General features: G+C 36.1%; 4 protein-coding genes across 6 annotated transcripts; 1 reads left to right on the forward strand and 3 right to left on the reverse strand.

The window, feature by feature from the left end:
- Window positions 1–1,354: 1,354 nt before the first annotated feature.
- Window positions 1,355–6,055, reverse strand: LOC143453369 (uncharacterized). Its single transcript, XM_076954685.1, has 13 exons — window positions 5,574–6,055; window positions 4,841–5,263; window positions 4,562–4,776; window positions 4,295–4,447; window positions 4,088–4,228; window positions 3,797–3,865; window positions 3,590–3,672; window positions 3,396–3,518; window positions 3,195–3,314; window positions 3,030–3,127; window positions 2,730–2,915; window positions 2,342–2,586; window positions 1,355–2,142 (listed from the first exon to the last, which is right to left on the reverse strand). The coding sequence occupies exons 1-13, from the start codon at window positions 5,771–5,773 to the stop codon at window positions 2,003–2,005; spliced, it is 2,196 nt and encodes a 731-aa protein (XP_076810800.1). The 5' UTR covers window positions 5,774–6,055; the 3' UTR covers window positions 1,355–2,002.
- A 1,766-nt stretch (window positions 6,056–7,821) lies between these two features.
- LOC143452397 (uncharacterized) lies at window positions 7,822–10,171 on the reverse strand. The gene is made up of 6 exons (XM_076953356.1): window positions 9,914–10,171; window positions 9,200–9,625; window positions 8,916–9,139; window positions 8,601–8,747; window positions 8,336–8,411; window positions 7,822–8,230 (listed from the first exon to the last, which is right to left on the reverse strand). The coding sequence occupies exons 1-5, from the start codon at window positions 10,108–10,110 to the stop codon at window positions 8,362–8,364; spliced, it is 1,044 nt and encodes a 347-aa protein (XP_076809471.1). The 5' UTR covers window positions 10,111–10,171; the 3' UTR covers window positions 7,822–8,230; window positions 8,336–8,361.
- A 1,526-nt stretch (window positions 10,172–11,697) lies between these two features.
- LOC143452458 (uncharacterized) lies at window positions 11,698–15,615 on the forward strand. Of its 2 annotated transcripts, none has more exons than XM_076953448.1 (10): window positions 11,698–11,946; window positions 12,232–12,654; window positions 12,775–12,992; window positions 13,170–13,301; window positions 13,407–13,610; window positions 13,966–14,118; window positions 14,407–14,489; window positions 14,565–14,696; window positions 14,827–14,963; window positions 15,201–15,615. In XM_076953448.1, exons 1-10 carry the CDS (start codon window positions 11,744–11,746, stop codon window positions 15,238–15,240), a joined length of 1,725 nt encoding a protein of 574 aa, XP_076809563.1. In that variant the 5' UTR covers window positions 11,698–11,743; the 3' UTR covers window positions 15,241–15,615. The 2 variants fall into 2 exon arrangements, with proteins under 2 accessions (XP_076809563.1, XP_076809564.1); XM_076953449.1 differs by having other exon boundaries at window positions 14,827–14,946.
- A 1,073-nt stretch (window positions 15,616–16,688) lies between these two features.
- Window positions 16,689–18,837, reverse strand: LOC143452356 (receptor-interacting serine/threonine-protein kinase 2-like). Of its 2 annotated transcripts, none has more exons than XM_076953305.1 (5): window positions 18,583–18,837; window positions 17,706–18,119; window positions 17,406–17,623; window positions 17,101–17,253; window positions 16,689–16,925 (listed from the first exon to the last, which is right to left on the reverse strand). In XM_076953305.1, exons 1-5 carry the CDS (start codon window positions 18,777–18,779, stop codon window positions 16,795–16,797), a joined length of 1,113 nt encoding a protein of 370 aa, XP_076809420.1. In that variant the 5' UTR covers window positions 18,780–18,837; the 3' UTR covers window positions 16,689–16,794. The 2 variants fall into 2 exon arrangements, with proteins under 2 accessions (XP_076809420.1, XP_076809419.1); XM_076953304.1 differs by having other exon boundaries at window positions 16,689–16,928.
- Between the last annotated feature and the right edge of the window lie 268 nt (window positions 18,838–19,105).

Consider the following 19,105-nt stretch of genomic DNA (forward strand, 5'->3'; position numbering starts at 1 on the left):
TAGTTTTGCTGAACTGATAAATATGTAACGAAAGTATGTCACGTGTTATTTATAGTATCTTATATTATACCATTTTTAATGGTGTAATAAAAAATAATTCTCTACTAGTCTACTACTGTTAACTCTTTAATAGTACTCGTTGTTAAGCGACCTTATCTTATCAATAGCTTAAAATCTCACCTTTTGTATTCTATGAAAGCCGCTGATAAGTGATTTAAGGAGGTCGGTTTGGTTTTGAGGCGCGGGGCTGTTTAATAATTTTACGGATTTTACTGATGGTGTCGCGGCTCACCGTGAATGTGGAAAGACAGCCTGGCATTCGAAATTGAGTGGGGGGAACGAAACCAATACAATGCTAACATTTTTATAGCTAAACATAACGTGGAACATGATCACAAACAATCAACAGGAAAAAATGATGAAGTTTCATAAAGATGCTTACTGCCAGTTTGTTAATTTTTTATATTTATCAGCACAGTATAAATCTTTTACGGTTAACTATGCGTTTACATTTAGCGAAGTTGAAAAAACATACGGCCTGTGTAAATGCAGAATCGGTTACAAGAGCGTAACTTACAAAATACATTACATGATAAATAATTCACGTTAAGTACACATACCGCTACACGTCTTCGTGTCATTACCTCAAGGCGCGGAGAATGCCGCTGGCACTTCTTACGGAAAATCACAAATACTTTTAGGTATGTGTTTACTAATTAATCGTTTTTGACCATCGAATATTAATTACTCCGTTAGTTCATTACTACACAAAAATTATGCAAAGAGGGTGTGTTACAATTATAGGCTTGTCTGTGACAAATAAAACTTAATTTCTTACCTGTTGACGTCTGTAGTTACTACCGAAGCACATAAATAGAGGCATAAAACTATATTGAAAATACGTACCTACAATGAGCTTTGCGATACAGGCCCGGTTTCGGTACCAATAGGCCTACCCTTCCCGCTTAAATCAAAATTTCTCATGGTTAACTAGCTCTAATTATACTACTGGAATTTGGCCAATCTGAACTAAAAAAAAACAGGCAACCCAGCCGGAGGTGAAACTATGGAGAAAGCGTGAAAGCTCATGAGAACCTGAACTTCGGACTGTCGTTCATGAGTACCCGAGTCTGAAAGTGTGATGTCAGTGTGTGATACTCGGCGTAGTGAGTACCACGTACGAAATATGAGACAGGTTCGTCCATTTTCAAGAACGAAAAACCAACCAGAATCCAGCAACAATGCATAGAATTGTAGATGTATATGATTGACTGTACTGGTAAGGTTCAATCCCTTTGTTGTTTGTTTCGGTAATTGGCCTATACTCCTGCAAGTAACCAGTTACGTAGAACAATTGTGCAAGCATCAATCTTTTATTTACACATCATTCATACTCAATTCAAACGAACGTCAACAATAAGTGATAAAAATGGTACAGAACAAGTTTTTTTTAAATGTTCAATATCCATACTGCAACATAATTGCAAACGATTGCTTCTACATGTGAAAGCATAAGTTTGTTTTTTGAAATGTTATCAACAGTTGGTGTTACACCAGATTTCACGTAGTAAAAATGCTTAAAACAAACATTGATTGACGTCGGCATTTGCGCGTGTTAAGTTTTGTAAATACATATTTTGTTAATTAGAATACACAAATATTCTATGCACAACTTTATATACACGGCTAAAACACATTTGAAAAATATTCTGACATTTAAAAAATTCACACAAATTTAAAGATCATTTTTATAAAAATGGTCATAAGACAGATAAAATAAAACATTGTTTTCAGATGGTTTGCAAGCATGACCTCCATAGAACCCCACTGGTATGCGCAGAACAATTACAGACAATGAAAATAATTTCACTGGATTTACAAGTGAGATGAAGTATATGCACAATATGAAAATGCAGCACTTGTATGCTAACGTTTCCTACTATTTTTGAAACCATCAGTTGAAAGCAAGTTCAGTAACTTTGCAATCCTCACAAAGGATCGTTTATTCCGCTTTAGAACGAAAGAAGTTAGAGATTCTCCGAGCAAGCGGTCTTTTGCACCCAGTGCCTCTATCAGCAGGAGATTCACGTCTGGAGCATGTAGTAATTGAGCAAGGGGCAGGTGTGATTTGTCGCAAGCGGCCTGCGTAAAACTAGGATGAGTTTTTCAAAAATTATGCTTCGAACGTCAAGTGTCAGCATCAAATGTTAACACCATTTTTTACAAAGAAAAATCGCCAGTTATTGACGAGGCCATCCATCACTGAAAACACCGATTCCCGTACACAAAGCCATATGTAAATACACAGTGAACTATAATCCATGATAACACAACTACTCACGTGAGGATAAGGGGGCGGGGAAAGGAAAGGATTTTGACAGGTAAAGTTTTCCCTTAGTCACACGTGTTAGTTCGTAAGTAAACATTTCAGCTTCATTGTTGAGGTTCATGTTTTTCGTCGAAATACGGAAAGTTTCTCGCAGGAGAAGTCCTTGTTCAAATATAACATCGCCCGACACAGTCTTTTCAACTGGTTCGACGATGCTTCTTGGACTTGACAACTTAAGCTTAAGAGATTCACCAGGTCTACACAAAATATTTCGTTATATTAAAAGTTGTTTTTAGTGATTTTCTTGAATTAAACATTTTTGAAAAATATAACAGTAAATTTTGTAAGCATTTTGGAAATGTATAAAATTAATAACAACTTTTACAAAAATCTTGACAACCTGAATATCAAAAGACCGCTGAAACCTTCATACTCTTTCAACGAAGCAGTATGATCCATGACTTCATCACGAAATTCCCAGATGAAATAGGGAACGGGTGATTGATTTGGAGGACGGTAACACTTGTAGGTGAGTAGTTTGGTGAAAGAGCTCTTATTTCTTCCCAATGTGTTAACTCCTCTTAGCCTGGACAACGCATCAAAACAACGACCGCGTCAACCCTCCACAAACACAGACACAGACAATAAGATCGAAACTTACAATAATTCCAGAAAAGAAAAAAGAAAATCGTACACTTACCAAGATAAAGAAGAAGTTTTAAAAGCTAGGAATTGTGAGTAGGTGTGCATGATAACCTCCAAATCATACCACTCTCTGCCGTTTGTACTTGTTTGTGACTATAGCGGAAAAGCAAAAGATAAACTTCTAAGCTATATATGGCGTAAAATATGTCGAGCGACCTACTGTAATAGGCAGAGGTGAGTCCAGAAAATAACACATTGGAAGAGCCACGGTTATTTCCTTCCGAAAATTATGAGATGGAACACAGCCCACAGTTGGGGTGAGAACTTGAACACCAGGTGTCTGTATATAAAAAAGTCCTCGCTTATAAAGATTAGAATGCAGTATTATGATGAAAGTGTCAAACAGTGGATAATGCAAAACCTTGGAATGTTCTCTCCCATACAGCATCATAAACAGAAATTCACGTGTGTCCTGTAAAGCTCCTTCGGGGATCTTGATATAGCCGTCCAGAAACTGGATTGTACCACCCTTTTTGCCAACTATCTGTCAGAAGCAAAAGCAATCGTAAAATCGGGTTTTCAAAGAATCAGGATAGAAATAATTTCTGTGCTTACTGCGTAAGTTTCGTTGACGTACTGTATTGCAACAGGGGGCAACCAGCATCTGTTCTTTTTGACGACGTAACCCAGTTCACATCCTGCAAAACTGCTAGTTAAGCTATGTTAAAGAAAAACCTTTAGCAGACGCAACGGCTTTAATTGCGAACGTTAATGAGGCAAACGTACTACAAGGAATAAACTATGAAAATATTTTAATTTTACCCAAATAATCATGACATTCTCCCGCCAATGCAGTTAATGGAGGTGGAATGTATTCTTTTTCCACCGTGCCTACAGAATTTAAAACGAAAATATTATTTCGCATTTTATATTTACAAGACAACAATCGATTTCAGTTTTTGTTAATACCCTACTGCTGCTCTTGTTAATTTTCATTTATATTATTTTCTTGATTTATTTTAAATTTTTATTTTATTATTATTAGTTTTTATAAAAATTAGGCTATAGACAAATGTTTTGCATTTGAATTATGGCTTTCGAATGAACGTTTACTTTCAGAACTGGCACGATTCAGTGTTTCTTGAGAAAAGCCGCTGCTACAGGAAATACTTTTTGCCACAGACGTAGAAGGAAAGTCCTCGCTTCCAAAGTAAACCATTTTTTTTCGGCGTTTTGTTTCAGTTGCATCTTGCGCTGAGTTGTAAAGAAATAATTTAAAATAATACGCCAAGATAATATTATGCTTCACAATATTGCTACCATTTGGTTGTGAACGGAAAACATCCACGAGGGTCCCTCTTTTAGATACAGACTTTCGTTGACGGAGAGTAATCATTTTTGAGAGAGCAGATGCTACTTCACGTTGCTTTGGTCCATATAAATCGATTTCTCTTGGGCTTAAAATTTCCACAACTGAAAAAGTTTTTCAGATTAGCACCATGCTGAGAAAAAGCATTAACAAAATACAAAGATAGTTACGATTATTGGTGAACGTGATATTTTTTTCTGCCAACCAGTATCACCTACCATCATTTGCGTTCGCATCCACAAGGTGTCCACGAATGAATTTCAACATAACATCTGTCAGCTTGTTGAAAAAGAGAATATCAAAGGAGTCGTCCGGGATTTCCTCTTTAAGTCGGGTGAAGTTGAGAAATGGGTAGTTAAAAGCTATTAGGCTCCCAAATTGTGTTGGAGTTATAACACAACGGGTGATGATTTCATAGGCTACTTGGAAAGCACTGCAAAAATAAAAATTTGAATTAGAAACTGTAACAAAAGTGATCGTTTGAACGTAAAACAAACCTATAAATGTCTTGGACTTTCTCAAACTTAGGAAGTTGTAAGAAGTCCAAATTATTACGGTTCGAATCGTCATCATCGCAATTCCTTTTCGGGAGTATTCCCCGCCGTATGGGTCCTAACTTAACGATCAAATCATGTGTTAGTAAGATGTTGCTGGACTTCACACCACCATGCGCGATTGAAATGGTTTCACTGTAATTGTGCAAATATTGCAATGCTTTGAATAAATCTAAAAGCATTCGTAGTCTCAGCCACCATGGAATTTCACGACATAAACTTTCCGAACGCAAAAAGGATTCCAGATTTCCACATTCAGCAAGCTCAAGTACGATACCGAAAAAGCCAGGCCAGCTTGTCACACCGTAGAAAGCAATGATATTTTCATGGCCGACCGTCTTAAGCTTTTCAGCTTGAGCAAGCGCTCTAGAATAATGCCAAGTTTAAATTTAATGCCAAGGTTCTCTTGCTTCATCTTTATAGATAATAATAATAATAATAATAATAGTAGTAAATAAAGGAGATTGAAAGTTATTGCGCGCTTTATATAACAATCACTCAACGTTATTTAGTTTTTAAATCACTCAAAGATAAAGGTTTTTAATAATTCGCCAGTACTTTTCCGTCTCTAAATATTTACCACCACCAGAAGCCTGACGAAAACATCATTTAATGTACCTACGAAAAAGCTAAAAAACTAAAGTAGTTCTCAAATTTGTAAAATATTAACTAAAACCTTTCAAAACCATCTTCATCCTTCAGGGAAGGATCGTCCGTAGCTGCAGTTGGTTGGCTGGCAAAAACCTTCACAGCCACACGGCCCAATTCGGGATGGTCACATTTCTGAATTGTTACTAGTTCCTTCTTACCCAGATGGTCGCCTTTTCCAGTGTAGAATTGAGAGGCAATGTAGCTGAAAAATTCGCTAAGGGACATGATCTAAAACGTATCTTGCAACCGCTTAAAACAAAGGTAAATTTATCATTTACCAATATTGTTTTTTAATTAGAAAACTGTACGTCTTTCAAATCTCTTGAATCTTTTTCTGATACTAGAGATTAGATTCATATAATATAACCTTGCTTGAAGCCTCAGCTTATACAAATTATGCAACTGATAGTTTAAACCAGGCATCGCTAGTACAGCGCTCGTGCTTTCAAACACCGGCTAAAACAGCAAGAAGGTCTTTCTAGTATGTGACTGATTCTATGAACAGTTGCCGAACTATGTACATACTGTAGCATCAACCTGTGAGTTATGTACGAGTGCATTGTACACGGTGTAAGCGAATCTGCTTCAAAATTGGAAAAGGCAATTGTAGTAATCAACGCGTCCTGCACATAGCATCTCATGGAAGTGTGGAATGTTAATTTTTGAACATAGTGATACCAATTTACGTGTTGAAGGTAATAGTAGGCGCGTGTACTAACAAACACTAATTCGCAGCAAAAGACGCGTGCACGCACAAAATGCTGAATGAAAAAATTTGCTGTTTTCAACCACAAATATTTTTCAGTTAAGATAAAGGACATTGATCAGCTCTTGATTAAATTGTTCCGTTTTTACAAATATTATTATAATAATATGATAATATGATAATTATCACAAACAAAACTAATCATGAATTAAAGTTACTGTAGAATTAGGTTATAAGCGAACAAAAGTGAAATCTTGAATCTTATAGTGATGTTTTCCAGGTGGGAACTGGCGGGTAAGATTGATTTATCAAACATTACAACATCCTAAGTTTCTGAGCACACGGTGCATGATCAAAATTGAAAGGCAATTAACCAAAATGTTAATAAACACAGTATAAAGCAAAAAGGGCGTACTGATTTTATTATGCACAACAGGAACACCATTTGGATTCCTGTAAAAACCTGATTGGTGAAAAATGCTGGATAATAACAGTAGGAATTTCTTAACCGTTGTAGGCCTATTGTAGCTTTAATGAATAGTAGGGAATTTCTGCAGTCGTAACCAAGTTATTTAACTCGAGTCCCAAGTCCCAAGTCATTTACAGTTTAAGTCTTAGGCGATCGAGGCCAGTCTTTTGGAATAACTTTTTCGAGTCATGTCGTGTCGTGAGGGAAAGGAAGATTCGATCCATGTCAAGTAAAATGATATCTCAAACCAAGCCAAACAAAGGTCAAAAATATTTCTTCTATCAACAAGAAACATTTAATATATGCTTCGTTTTCTGCATCCAAACGCATTCGTAGACAATAAGTTACAACTAAATGGTTTGAACGAAAGAAGTAAAAATTTTCGACCTTAATAGTGATATCAATTGTGAGTCAAGACTGGACAGACTGGACAGATTGGACAGACTGGACAGACTGGACAGACTGGACAGACTGGACAGACTGGACAGACTGGACAGACTGGACAGACTGGACAGACTGGACAGACTGGACAGACTGGACAGACTGGACAGACTGGACAGACTGGACAGACTGGACAGACTGGACAGACTGGACAGACTGGACAGACTGGACAGACTGGACAGACTGGACAGACTGGACAGACTGGACAGACTGGACAGACTGGACAGACTGGACAGACTGGACAGACTGGACAGACTGGACAGACTGGACAGACTGGACAGACTGGACAGACTGGACAGGACAGACTGGAGTCAAGACAAGTCTTTATAAGATCTGACTTGAGTCACTGGTAAATTTCAATAAAATCAGCTAAGTATGTATTGAATTGAAATATTGTCTTGAAATTTTTGACACAAATTTGACTTGTGAAAACTAACATTAAGAAAACATAATTTTCTTCTAATTTTGAAGTCATGTTGTTTTAAAATTTCTCAGAGTTATTCTTCACCAATGCTCACAAAACCCATTTAATGCAGTTCCACAAATGCATTACAAGACGCAACTTGTGATTTATCCTACTTTTGATTATTTTGTGATACCAGAGTATCTATACATACAGTATAATATCTTTTCATAACATTTACGGTAGTGTTCAAGTACATCTTTGTATTGTTAATGACATACAGGTTTTACACGGATAAAATGCATCAAATAATAACGTTATTTCTCGCAATCTTTGCAAGTTTTCAATACAACAATTCACTGCAAGCAATACGGTTTTAACAGTGATATGAGAAGCACACGTATGTGTACTATAGGACATGTAGAGTATTTAAGAATGATAAAAACTATTTTGTGCAAATACATTATTACAGACGTATGTGGCAAAATGACGTGTTTGAAAGCGTAAATTGCACCAGTACTATCCTGTAGATTTCTATGCTTTAAGATCACTCTGTAAAAATGTTTGTTAAAATCTGAATATGTCTGAATCGCGTTTCAAGCCTTGCTGGCTCGCTTCCTTTTATTTCTTCTTTTCACTACCGTTGATCAACTTTTTTCTCTTCTGAAAAAGAACACATTTACAATTTCGGTTTACTGGGAACATTTGCTGCTATTGTCGAAACATCATCAGGAGAATCTCCAGCATCGGCTGGTGGGAGAGGATCACCTGAGTTTCTGGCAGACTCCGTTTTTTTAATTTTCTTCTCTTGGATATCGTGCCGTAACGAACTTGAATGGTTTTACTTGGAACAGATAATGTCACGTATTTAGTCACAATCACTTAAAACTGTTATTTTCAATTTTTACGATGGCTATATTGATTACTAGGTGGATACATTTTTCATGAACTGATTAAAAGCAGATATTGACATAAGTTCATTCTATCCTTGCGTTTCATCAAGAAATTATAAATTTTGTTGCGGAAAACTTACCCGGTGATTGTGTATAAATGACATCAAGAGACTCTCTTGAATCAGACTCTGACCGAAAACGAGACATTTGCTTTGCTATGCTCCATGCTTCCCCAGATTTCTTTAGCGAGTAGAAATTGGTTTCGCCTTTGCTTAACATTCCAACAACTAAGATTTGAAAACAAATTATTTTCATCTAAATCAAACCACCTTTGTCATTGTAATTTATATATTTTAGATAAAATATTTTGCTAAAACACAAACGATTATACGGTTGAAACAGATGACTATTTGACAATAAAAATTTTTTTTCGAAAAGCAAAGTCACGCAGCTACCAGTAATTGCATCTGGTTTCTCCCTAACATTTGCTCTTGCACATTCCAATGCAACTTCTTTCAGAATCTTAAAGATGGAAGCAGCGTTCGCGTCAGTGCCAAATTCATGTTTACTCTCAAGTTGAATGAGGTTGGTGATTGGTTGGCCCAAGGAGGTCAAATAACCGAATTCCGTCGGTTTTAGAAAACGGCGGGTAATGATTTCACAGGCTACTTGTGAAGCGCTGCAAACAAAAAAGTAGTTAGAATAAGGAAACAGCACTAACCATCTACCTCAACCTTACCTGTAAATGTCAAAGAATTTCTGATGTTTAGCAACTTCTATAGCATTTAACCGAAACCTATCTTTGCTCGGAGCTTTTTTGTCACTGGTGCTGGACATACGGATTGCTTTGAAATCGGTCAATTTAACGATCAACTGTGGGGTTAGTAAGATGTTTGCGGATTTCACATCTCCGTGGGCAATTGAAAGTGTGTCGCTGTAATTGTGTAGATACCGCAACGCTTGAAATAATTCAAACAGAAGGCGCTGCCTCAGCCACCATGGAATGTCCGGTACCTTACTCTTTGCACGCAAGAGTCGATCCAAATTTCCGCAATCGGCCAGTTCCATGACAATACCGGCAAACCCATACCACTTTATGACGCCATAATATTGGATGATGTTTTTATGGGTAATGCTCTTAACCTGCTTTGCTTCTTTAAGCATTCTGAAAAAATGATGACAATTTTTAGCTTGAAGTTTAGTGTTGAAATGAATATCGCATTATAAATTGAAAGTAGTTTTAAGAAACGGTTATTACAGTACTCTATGGTCTTCCTGATCAAATTTATTTCAATTACAATCGGCGAAAAGTTGATAGAATTTCATCACAATAAGATAATTTAGTTCTAACTTTGTCTTTAACCATTCAGAAACACATTTAAAAATTTTTAAAGTTTAACAATTTTGTGTTGCCTTTTCTTGGTAAAATGTTTTCGGAAAACATTAGACTTACTTTTCAAATCCTTCATTTTCGTCCTTGTCCCAACAATCGCAGATCATTATTCTTCGTTTGAAAACTTTGACAACTACGGTTCCTAACCCATCGTGCTCGCATCTTCGAATCGTATACAATGATTTCGTTCTAAAAATGTCGCCTGTTCCACTGCAGAAGTCTGAGGCGTTGTGGCTTCGAAGTTGGCTGAAAGTCATTGTTTGTTGAAGAAATTGGGCAACTGCTTACGTCAATAAGAATTTATTGTTGAATTACATTTTCTCTGTAAAGCAAATCACGGTTTACTTATATCTAAGTTCGCAGTAACTAAGTGCAATTACTTAAGTATCCTAATGTGGTTATAATCCTGACTTATACCAATACAATAACCAATACATAATCTTGTGTAATAGTCTGTACAAAATTTTCGGTAATTGTTCGTAACACCCTGTATGTGTGTGAACCCAGGGCTTTACTACTGACGAAATTGTATATCTAAGTAATCAAATGACCCACCAGGCTACTGTAAATCTTAACATGACATGACAACAAGCAAGCTGAAATCTTCCGTTTCTGCAATATGCCAATTCACAGATGAAGAAACTTAAAAAAGAACAGTTCCTGACCAACCATAGGTAATCAGTTACCTATAAATAAACTGATTATGCAGCATTAAGCTCTAAAAAACGAGAACAAGTAAACAAGGCAGGACAATCAAAATCTTGCCATTATTCACCGCAAATTACAGATAAAGCTTGTGTAAAGGCAAGCACTCGACTGAAAGAAAAAAATGTGAGAAAACAAAACTAATCAATAGGGCAGCCCCGCGGCATCAGACATGGGTCGTGAAATGTTAAAAGCAAACAAAGCGAATCTATAGTGGCCTTTGGATAAAGTTTTTCCTTGCCGTTAGTTGTTTTACCTTTTTTATGGTGACTTAATTCTCTAGTGCTTTAATTACTTCACGGTGTTTTGGTTTTAGTTGATTAATTGCAATCACCATTGGTTATTTGTGCACTTTTATCTTGTCAATAGTTTGGCACCTTGCCTTCTGTATCCTATAAAAGCCGTTTGTTAAGAGATTTGAAAAGGTCGGTTTTGGTTTTGGGTCGTGGAGGCTGTTCAATAAAATGAGTTCATTTCTTGGGTTGTACTGATGGGTTCGCGGCTCACCTTGATTGTGGGGAGGCAGCCTGGCATTCGAAAGCAAGAATATTCGGTTACGCTAATATAATGATTTGAATAACAAATTTTTTATTAACTCGTTCCAGAATATGACAAGCCTACGACGTTAGCGGCGTGTGGTAAACTGCAACAGCTAAGTGCTTAGATGTTGTCGACGGTAGGGTGGGTTTACTGCTTAGGGGCTCCTGATCACGTGTATTTATTCAGCAACCTGCACGTGGTACATTAAAGAAAGCGATACTCAAGGTAACTGTTTTAACAAAGCAAACGTATTCCATATTTTAACATGCAAACATAAAGCCTATCTTACCTATGTAGTATTTTGTACAAGCTCGGTAAGAATATGTTTTTTAACCAAATTTAACTTGTACCAGTAAAGGTTTCGAAGTTAGTTTAACATTTACAATTGTACAGAGACCAGTGTCGGCAGGTTTACAGTAAAAGATGTAGAGTACTTTTAATTTAGTACAATTATAATTATTACTATAATTAAAACAAAGTTACTGTTTATTTGTTTGTTGTTTTATTAACAACAAGCTAATTTTCTTAGTGAAGCGCAGTTGAAGAACGGCTGAACTCACGAAACCGTTCACAGATTATATTTTCCAAATTTCAGACAGCGACGTAGATGAAATTTTTATTTACTTTCTCATTCATGTGATTACAATGTCTTTACACATATTTCAAAATTACGAAGCCTCCGAATTTTTTACCGGTAAAGATGACCACCTGGGAAAAAGAGCAATCGTAAGCATTCGGGAATGTTACCATGACACTTTGGGTCGTGTTGTTGTCAAGGTTTTTAGAAGGTGGAAGGTGCAGGCCAATGTGGTGAGTTCGCCGCCAAGTGAAGATCACGACTTGAAAACGTAAGTGAAGCGTTGAATTGTTTCCTGCAGATCATGCATATTAAGGAATCGTACATATTAAGCTCCTAGAACTCGATTGTTAAGTTTATTGTAAATAAATATTGTAATCATCTTTTGCCTGTTTGACCTTTTGGGAAGCTGTCCCGATCATAAAATTTCAATAGTGGTTACAGTCACGTTTTGTTAAGATGTAAGTAGTTATATAATGAACATGGAATAAATTAACGTTGGCTTTTTGTCACATTATAACGTTGAAAAAATCTAAACTAGGCAAATTATTTTCAGAATGCTTCGAGAAGCAAAAAAGCTTAAGATGATGAGCCATGGCAACATCATACGATTTCATGGCGTCACGATGTGGCCTGGTTTTGCCGGGATCATTTTTGAACTTGTTGAATGTGGAAATTTGGAATCATTCTTGCGTTCAAAAGAATTGATTCCTTATATTCCGTGGTGGTTGAGAAAGCGCATTTTGCTGGAAATATTTCAAGCGCTAAGTTATTTGCACAACTACAACGAAAGCACGTCAATTGTGCACGGCAGTCTCAAATCAAGCAACATCTTGCTTACGAAGGATCTCGTCGTCAAATTGAGTGATATGCACGGAGTTCGCATTCAAGATTGCAATGATCAATATTCGACCTGTGATCGTTTTGGTATCGATCTTTCTGAATTTCTTCAGCAACAAAAGCAGTTTGACATTTACAGGTTTTTTTACCACGACTTGTTCAGTTTGTGTTTTCTCAATCGTTTCACTTTTAAGAAGCATTTTTTTCACTTTCACTTTCACTTTCACGGTTTAAGTATTGTTTCTTATTTTATTTGTAGTACTTCGCTAGTAGCTTACGAGATCATCACACGTCGTGTGTTCACATCAGCAGAATTCAGTTGCTTTACCTCCTTGAACGCTCCGGTAGGACTTTTTACTCGAGTCGATTTTGATGATGACCACTTAAACGAATCTGAGAAAATAATTTTCTATAATTTACGCCGAGTTATGTCTGACTGCGGAAAAGAACACGGAGAGCGACTAGACGCGATAAGTGGTTGGTAAACGTTATGATGACATATTGTTTTCTCAGCTGTAATAAGACGTTCTGTTGTAGATCTTCTTTTATATTATCTTTCTATTTTAAACATACGCTATTATAAAAAAAACAGTTAAAGAGTTTATTCGAAAGTTATTGCATCAACAACCAAAAGTTGTGGTATGAATTTTTTAGCTGTAAAGAGTTTGGATGGAAAACAAAACCTTTATGAAAGTTTGAAAAGAGATGAAGCAAGGAAAATCGCGCAACCAATTATTCGCACCGATTCTGTTTTCAAACAAGAATCTTCCCTTGAAGCATCTTTTGGTAAATATATTATTTCAGCTTAAGCAAAAAAATTGTTCTAGCGCCAACTTTTAAGCCGACAATTAAAGGTGAAATCTATGAAAATGTGTAATTGTTGTCATTTAGTGGAGAAACAAGAAACGAGCGAGCGCAACTATCCGGAGCCCAGTATAGGAAGTGGATTAAGCAGGGCTATAAACGTCCCTAATTACTTACCAATCACACACTGCTATGCTGAATCTATGCTGGATAGCAAATCTCGCCACAGGGAACTGTACGAAGAAGAAACACTGGTTGATAATATTTCGTCTCCTGGACTTGATAGAAAAGGTTTGAACAATCCTAAACCTGCCTGCTGTTCACCGATTTGTGAAAACTCAAGTTTTAGTTAATTAATCCAGTTTTTATCAAATGAGATGCAGACTTATTTTTAACATAAATCAAAATCGTGTTTTCTGTTTATTGACACTTCGAAGAAGGAAAATCAGAATATGCCTTCACTGAGACGAGGCGATCCAATTCAAATTTAAAAATATTGTGCTTATTTTTTATCATACAATGTGCTAGCAAACATAAATCGATTACTATATTATCAATGTTGCATATTGTATTGAAATAAATGCTTAATTTATTTGCCAATCGCAACCAGCTTTAATGTCGTATAATTTTATTGAATCTACCATAGAATTTCCAAGCAGCAATGAAGACGTAGCGGTTTGTTCACATTTCGTCCTTGGCCTCCATGAACAAAGTGAAGAAAACATAAAGGAAGTTGATTCATCTGACAACGCTCTGATTACGTCAGGAAGAGATGATATTCCCAACACGAGGAAAAGAAGTAATTTGGCTTCTTAGCAATTTGTCTGTGTATTTTCATTTCTGCTCGCAACAGACTTCTGTACGCTGCCTCTCACCTTGTTGAAAGGCAGTTTATATAATAATGAAGAGTTATAAAGCTTTTTGGTTGCAAAATTTCTATTCAATGATCGACTTTGCCAGTAGATCAAATCACATACTGAGTAAAAGAATTTGCAAGCTTGCCGTCATTGCAGCATTATCATTTGTAATTGTCTTATCATTGTCATTGTCATTATAATTTGTAATTGTTATTGTAATTGTCTTCAAGGAGGAACCAGTGTTAAAGTCTCATCAATGCAAAGGCGTTTCCCAGCTCCAGAAGATGTATGGTTCGCATTCGAACAATGCACAGTATGTACATTACTTTTCAATTGATATTAAATGAATGAAGGTTTGTGTTTTGTATGACTTTTTTCTTTGGTACAGATTGTTGATATGGAAGGTGAAAATATTCACTTTGATGAAATTGAAGACTGTGAAATCCTCATCCCACCCGGAGCTCTAGAACGTGCGCACGAGTTCAAGTTCGTGTTGCTTTATTTGAAAAAGAATTTCAAGGTTTCAATTTTTCTTATTTAATCACAATGAGCTAATTAACTAATTAACTGCTAACTGTTAACTAATTGACCAATTCGTATCATGATAGTAGCAATCAATTAAATTTTACAAAATATGTCTTTTGCAATAGAATCCTGATGTTCAGGTTCTGACACCAACACTTGTTTGCGTACCATCAAACAAGTTTTTGAAGAATGTAACCGCAAAACTTCCAACTTGCTACATACCAGAGGAACCTGTTAAAGTTACTGTAAGCTTCAAGATAAAGTTCGTTCTGTTTTACAGCACATCGAAGCTTAAATTGTTCTACTTTTTCCGCTGCAGACAAGCAAAGACGGTACAGTGTGGCACATTTTGAAAAATATCTCTCATTACAACTCAAACTACATAGGTTTTGAAACCGACTTTTTATGCTTTTAAAGTTTGATGGTTTAATGGTTCTTATGTTAACATTGTATCATTAGATTGTTTATAGATTCAAACCATATTTTGGTATTTTTACAGGGTAGTTAGAAAAACTGGCATCAGTGCGCAGCTCTCTTAGAAATTCTGTCATTGCTCTTAGAGCTGACATCTGTCGTCACTCTTCTGATCAAATCACAACCCGACAAACACGTTGGAGGAGATTTCAAAATTGTTTTAGATTATAAAAATAAGTTTAGGCTTATGATATTATCATCCGTTTAATCGATTTTTGATTTAAATTGTAATCAAACCCATTTTCGCATTTGTTTTATCCATGCAACGGCGCAACTTTTCATCAGTCTGTGTCCCACGGAAGAACGACCTTAGTTCCAAGGCTGTTTTGATTTTTCTACCAAATTGTTTATTCAGCAAAGTTGTAGAATGTTCTAGAGTGTTTACTTCAAAATGCTTTTATCTGTTGTGGTTAAAGTGTTTTTATCGTTTAATAAAAAGGCAAGAGACGCCCAATACGTAGGAAAATATTGTAAAGTAATGGTACAAGCCAACGACCTAGACCTTCAAGCTCATTTGATGCTATTGCAGTATTGCTTTAGCGCTCCATCAGAATTACGAGCCAGATGTGGCTCTTTTGATGACGGCAACTGGCTCGCAATTAAATCCTAACTGGCATTTCTTAGCACGGTTGTTATAAAAACAAACTTTTTCTGTAATGTAAGTCGCATTAAAAGTAAGAAGCATATTATTAAAGAGTAAATTCAGACATTTACCGTTGCCTAAAACTGTTGGTTTTGTTGATAAATGCACACGTTAGTTGCAGTAAGTGTTGAAAAATATTGTATGGCTCTCACGGAAATACAATTAAAAATATGTAGCTTTCATGGCTCCCTTAGCGAAAAAGTTTCCCTTCCCCTTAGTGCATCACAATCACACTGAGATTATAATCTTCAGAGAAACATAGAGTAAACTCTTTATTCACATTTGCAATGGTAATCGATTTTATCATTTTGGATCCCAACGACAATATTGTAACAAAACCATAATACAAACCACCACAGAACACAGCCTTCCGTGGAATATTTTGTACTTCAGCTCTCCGTAAATTCTATACAGTGTCTCTTGTACAACGTTAAAGCTGGAGCCACACATGTTCACTCAGATTACACAGCGTTGATATAAATACAAGCATGTAGAAGAAAACTTATAATATGGTATAATTGAAATTGCTTTCACTTAAAACTGAAGTTTCATACTTTAACGCACAAATACGTTCGAGTGACTAGGTAAGTTTCTTTCGGGGAGATTTCGGTATTTGTGTTTCAAAAATTAAACTTTTTCACATTAATTAGAGTCAGCGTTACGCTATCTTTGTAACTAAAAAACACCAACGTTTACCCAACGTAGGCCTATACTTCTTTTCTATTTGTATGTAATTTGCTATTTTCTATTTTTGTTATGCTTTATCAACGATAGGCTCTCTACAAAAATTGAATGTGCAGTAAACATTTCTGCTTTTTTACCAAAATATATTACAGCATTTATTAAGCACATTTCAGACTACAATCGTAAATAACTACACAAAATCACAAATTTGTTATCTTCATTTTTACACAGCGGAGCAAAGTTTTATGCAGACAACATTACGTGATTCACAGGAATTTTCTGACAACTTTCACTACGGATTACAATTTGCCGATGACCACGTAGGGAGTTTGCTGTTTGCGGGAATGGGGGAACAAAATGTTGGGCGAGAATTGTCTTCATTGAGTGTGTGTAGGAAAGGATACTGGGTCACTTCTTTTGGGTCTTCTAAAACAGATTGTGCTTGAATTAAATGTTATTGCTTTCCTTCTCTTTTTATTGTTATGACTTATGATTTTGATGCCAAATCTTATTAGCTTAATTTTTAGCTGTTTAGTTAAAAGAACACTTTTTTTAAATTTGGAAGACTTGAAATCTCGGGATCTTTTAGAAAAACTACCTTTAGTCTTAGCACGGAAAGCAACATCAAGAGGTTTTTTCACAGAAGCCATTTGTGGTTGGTAGTAGGAGTACTGCTTTGCAATAAACAATGCTTCTTCTGAAGATTTTTCTCCATAAAAATCTAGGTTTCCTTGACTCAGCATTCGAAAAGCTACGAATACAAAACAACGCGAAATAATTACCGATTGCCAGTTATATCTATCGCACCGTTAAAGATATTATTGTGACACGACGTCTACAAATAATTAAACAATCAACGCATGAAACGATGAAATTGTTTCTAACATAAAATATAACAAATACCGGCATTTGCGTCTGGTCTTTCAGCCTCGTTTGTGGATCCACATTTTATCACCGTATCCTTCATCTTGTTAAAGATGGAAATATCTACGTCGTTGCCACCCAAATTCTCTTCAAGTTGGGCGAAGTTGGTAGCTCTGTGGCCGAGGGATGTGAGGTAGCCATACTCGGCTGCAGTCAAAATACGACGAGTGATGATCTCGTAAGCTACATGTGAAGCACTGCAAACAACGTAAGTTAGTTTGGAATAATAAATCAACATACATACGGTAAAAATTGATAATATTACGCTGATAAATTTACCTATAAATGTCGAGAAGCTTTTGATGTTCAGGACTTTCTAAAACGTGGATTCGGTTTTCAAAAACGTCACCGCCTTCACTGATATCGCGGGTTCCCTGAATATTGCTCAACTTAACAGTCAACTTTCTCGTTAGTAAGATATTCCTAGAAGATACATTTCCGTGAGCAACAGATTTTGTGTCGCTGTAATTGTGTAGATACCGTAACGCCTGAAACAGTTCTAAAAGCATGCGCTGTCTCAGCCACCATGGGATGTCAGGAACGTAAACTGTTGAACCCAAGAAGCCTCCTAGATCTCCGCATTCAGCGATTTCAAGCGCGATACCGCCGAAGCCAGGCCATTTCAAGACGCCATACAATCGTATGATGTTTTCGTGGTCAAACATCTTTATTTTTTCTGCTTCATGCAACATTCTGAAGCAAGATTACAAAACTAAAATTTAAAACTCTGTAAATTTTATTGGCGTCAAATGTTTTCCAACAGCTTAACGTTGTAGAAATTTTTCTGCTTCTATATTTTTAAGTTTTTGTCAAATATCAAGCGTATAAAATTAATTTTTTCCACTTATCGTTACACACGTAATTATAATAAATTTGTTGGAATAATGTGAAAAAAGTGCTTTGGAAGCCAACAAAATGCATACATGTAATGTAATATAAATGTAATAAAAGCGTATGTAGCTAATTAGGGTTTAACCAACTTATTCGACCTACTCTACATGCAAATGCAAATAAATAAACAAAAACACAGTGATACCTAAGTTTAGGTATAGTAACGGGAAATAAAGTATTTAACACAAATAGCTGCACGTGGCATTATCATCTAAGCATAATTTACTGCTTTACAGAAAAAAATTATCCATCACAGCTCGCTTACATTCTAAAGCCTTCGTTTTCATCTTTAGGCAATATCCCGAAAAGGTTTAATCGCCGTTTGAAAACTTTGACAACCACCCAATCCAAGTCATTATGATGACATTTGCACACTGTCATGTTCTCTTTCTTTCCAAGACGGTCTCCTTTACCGGTGTAGAATTCATTGGCGTCGTAGCGGTGAAAATCGCTGAATGACATGGTTAAGATTAATGACTAACTAAATACACCACACAGTGATTTATTATTTCCCAGACGTTGTTCTGTAAGTGTAAACAAGAAGTTTTTATCACCGTCAGTTAAAACATCAGTTTATCAATTAGCAAGCAGCTTGCAAATTATGCTCAATATTTGAGGTACAGTAAATTTAAAAAAGCTTTAAAGGCATACTTCAACATCATATTCCAGAATCCAGAATATGGGTTTACTTTTACCGGTACAAAGACTAGTCTTTTTCTTAACAAGGCAGTAAGCGTGTTTGAGAAACGGTTAATTCTAGCAGAATTAATCCATTACAAAATGGTAGC

The sequence above is a fragment of the Clavelina lepadiformis genome, chromosome 4 (genome assembly GCF_947623445.1).
Source record: "Clavelina lepadiformis chromosome 4, kaClaLepa1.1, whole genome shotgun sequence".
Lineage (NCBI taxonomy): Eukaryota > Metazoa > Chordata > Ascidiacea > Aplousobranchia > Clavelinidae > Clavelina > Clavelina lepadiformis.

Bases quoted from the DNA above. Each gene is read 5' to 3' on its own strand.
- LOC143453369 (XM_076954685.1), bottom strand. From the start codon at position 5,773: ATGTCCCTTAGCGAATTTTTCAGCTACATTGCCTCTCAATTCTACACT. The intron at 3,128-3,194 runs GTAGGTCGCTCG...TTTCCGCTATAG, and splicing joins ACTCACCTCTGCCTATTACA to TCACAAACAAGTACAAACGG. The intron at 2,916-3,029 runs GTAAGTGTACGA...TGCGTTGTCCAG, and splicing joins AAAACTTCTTCTTTATCTTG to GCTAAGAGGAGTTAACACAT.
- LOC143452397 (XM_076953356.1), bottom strand. From the start codon at position 10,110: ATGACTTTCAGCCAACTTCGAAGCCACAACGCCTCAGACTTCTGCAGT. The intron at 9,626-9,913 runs GTAAGTCTAATG...TCATTTTTTCAG, and splicing joins GAAAATGAAGGATTTGAAAA to AATGCTTAAAGAAGCAAAGC. The intron at 8,748-8,915 runs GTAGCTGCGTGA...TTCAAATCTTAG, and splicing joins GAAACCAGATGCAATTACTG to TTGTTGGAATGTTAAGCAAA.
- LOC143452458 (XM_076953448.1), top strand. From the start codon at position 11,744: ATGTCTTTACACATATTTCAAAATTACGAAGCCTCCGAATTTTTTACC. The intron at 12,993-13,169 runs GTTGGTAAACGT...TGAATTTTTTAG, and splicing joins GCGACTAGACGCGATAAGTG to CTGTAAAGAGTTTGGATGGA. The intron at 13,611-13,965 runs GTTTGAACAATC...AATCTACCATAG, and splicing joins TCCTGGACTTGATAGAAAAG to AATTTCCAAGCAGCAATGAA.
- LOC143452356 (XM_076953304.1), bottom strand. From the start codon at position 18,779: ATGTCATTCAGCGATTTTCACCGCTACGACGCCAATGAATTCTACACC. The intron at 17,624-17,705 runs GTAAATTTATCA...CGTTGTTTGCAG, and splicing joins AAGCTTCTCGACATTTATAG to TGCTTCACATGTAGCTTACG. The intron at 16,929-17,100 runs GTAGTTTTTCTA...AATCTGTTTTAG, and splicing joins TTTCCGTGCTAAGACTAAAG to AAGACCCAAAAGAAGTGACC.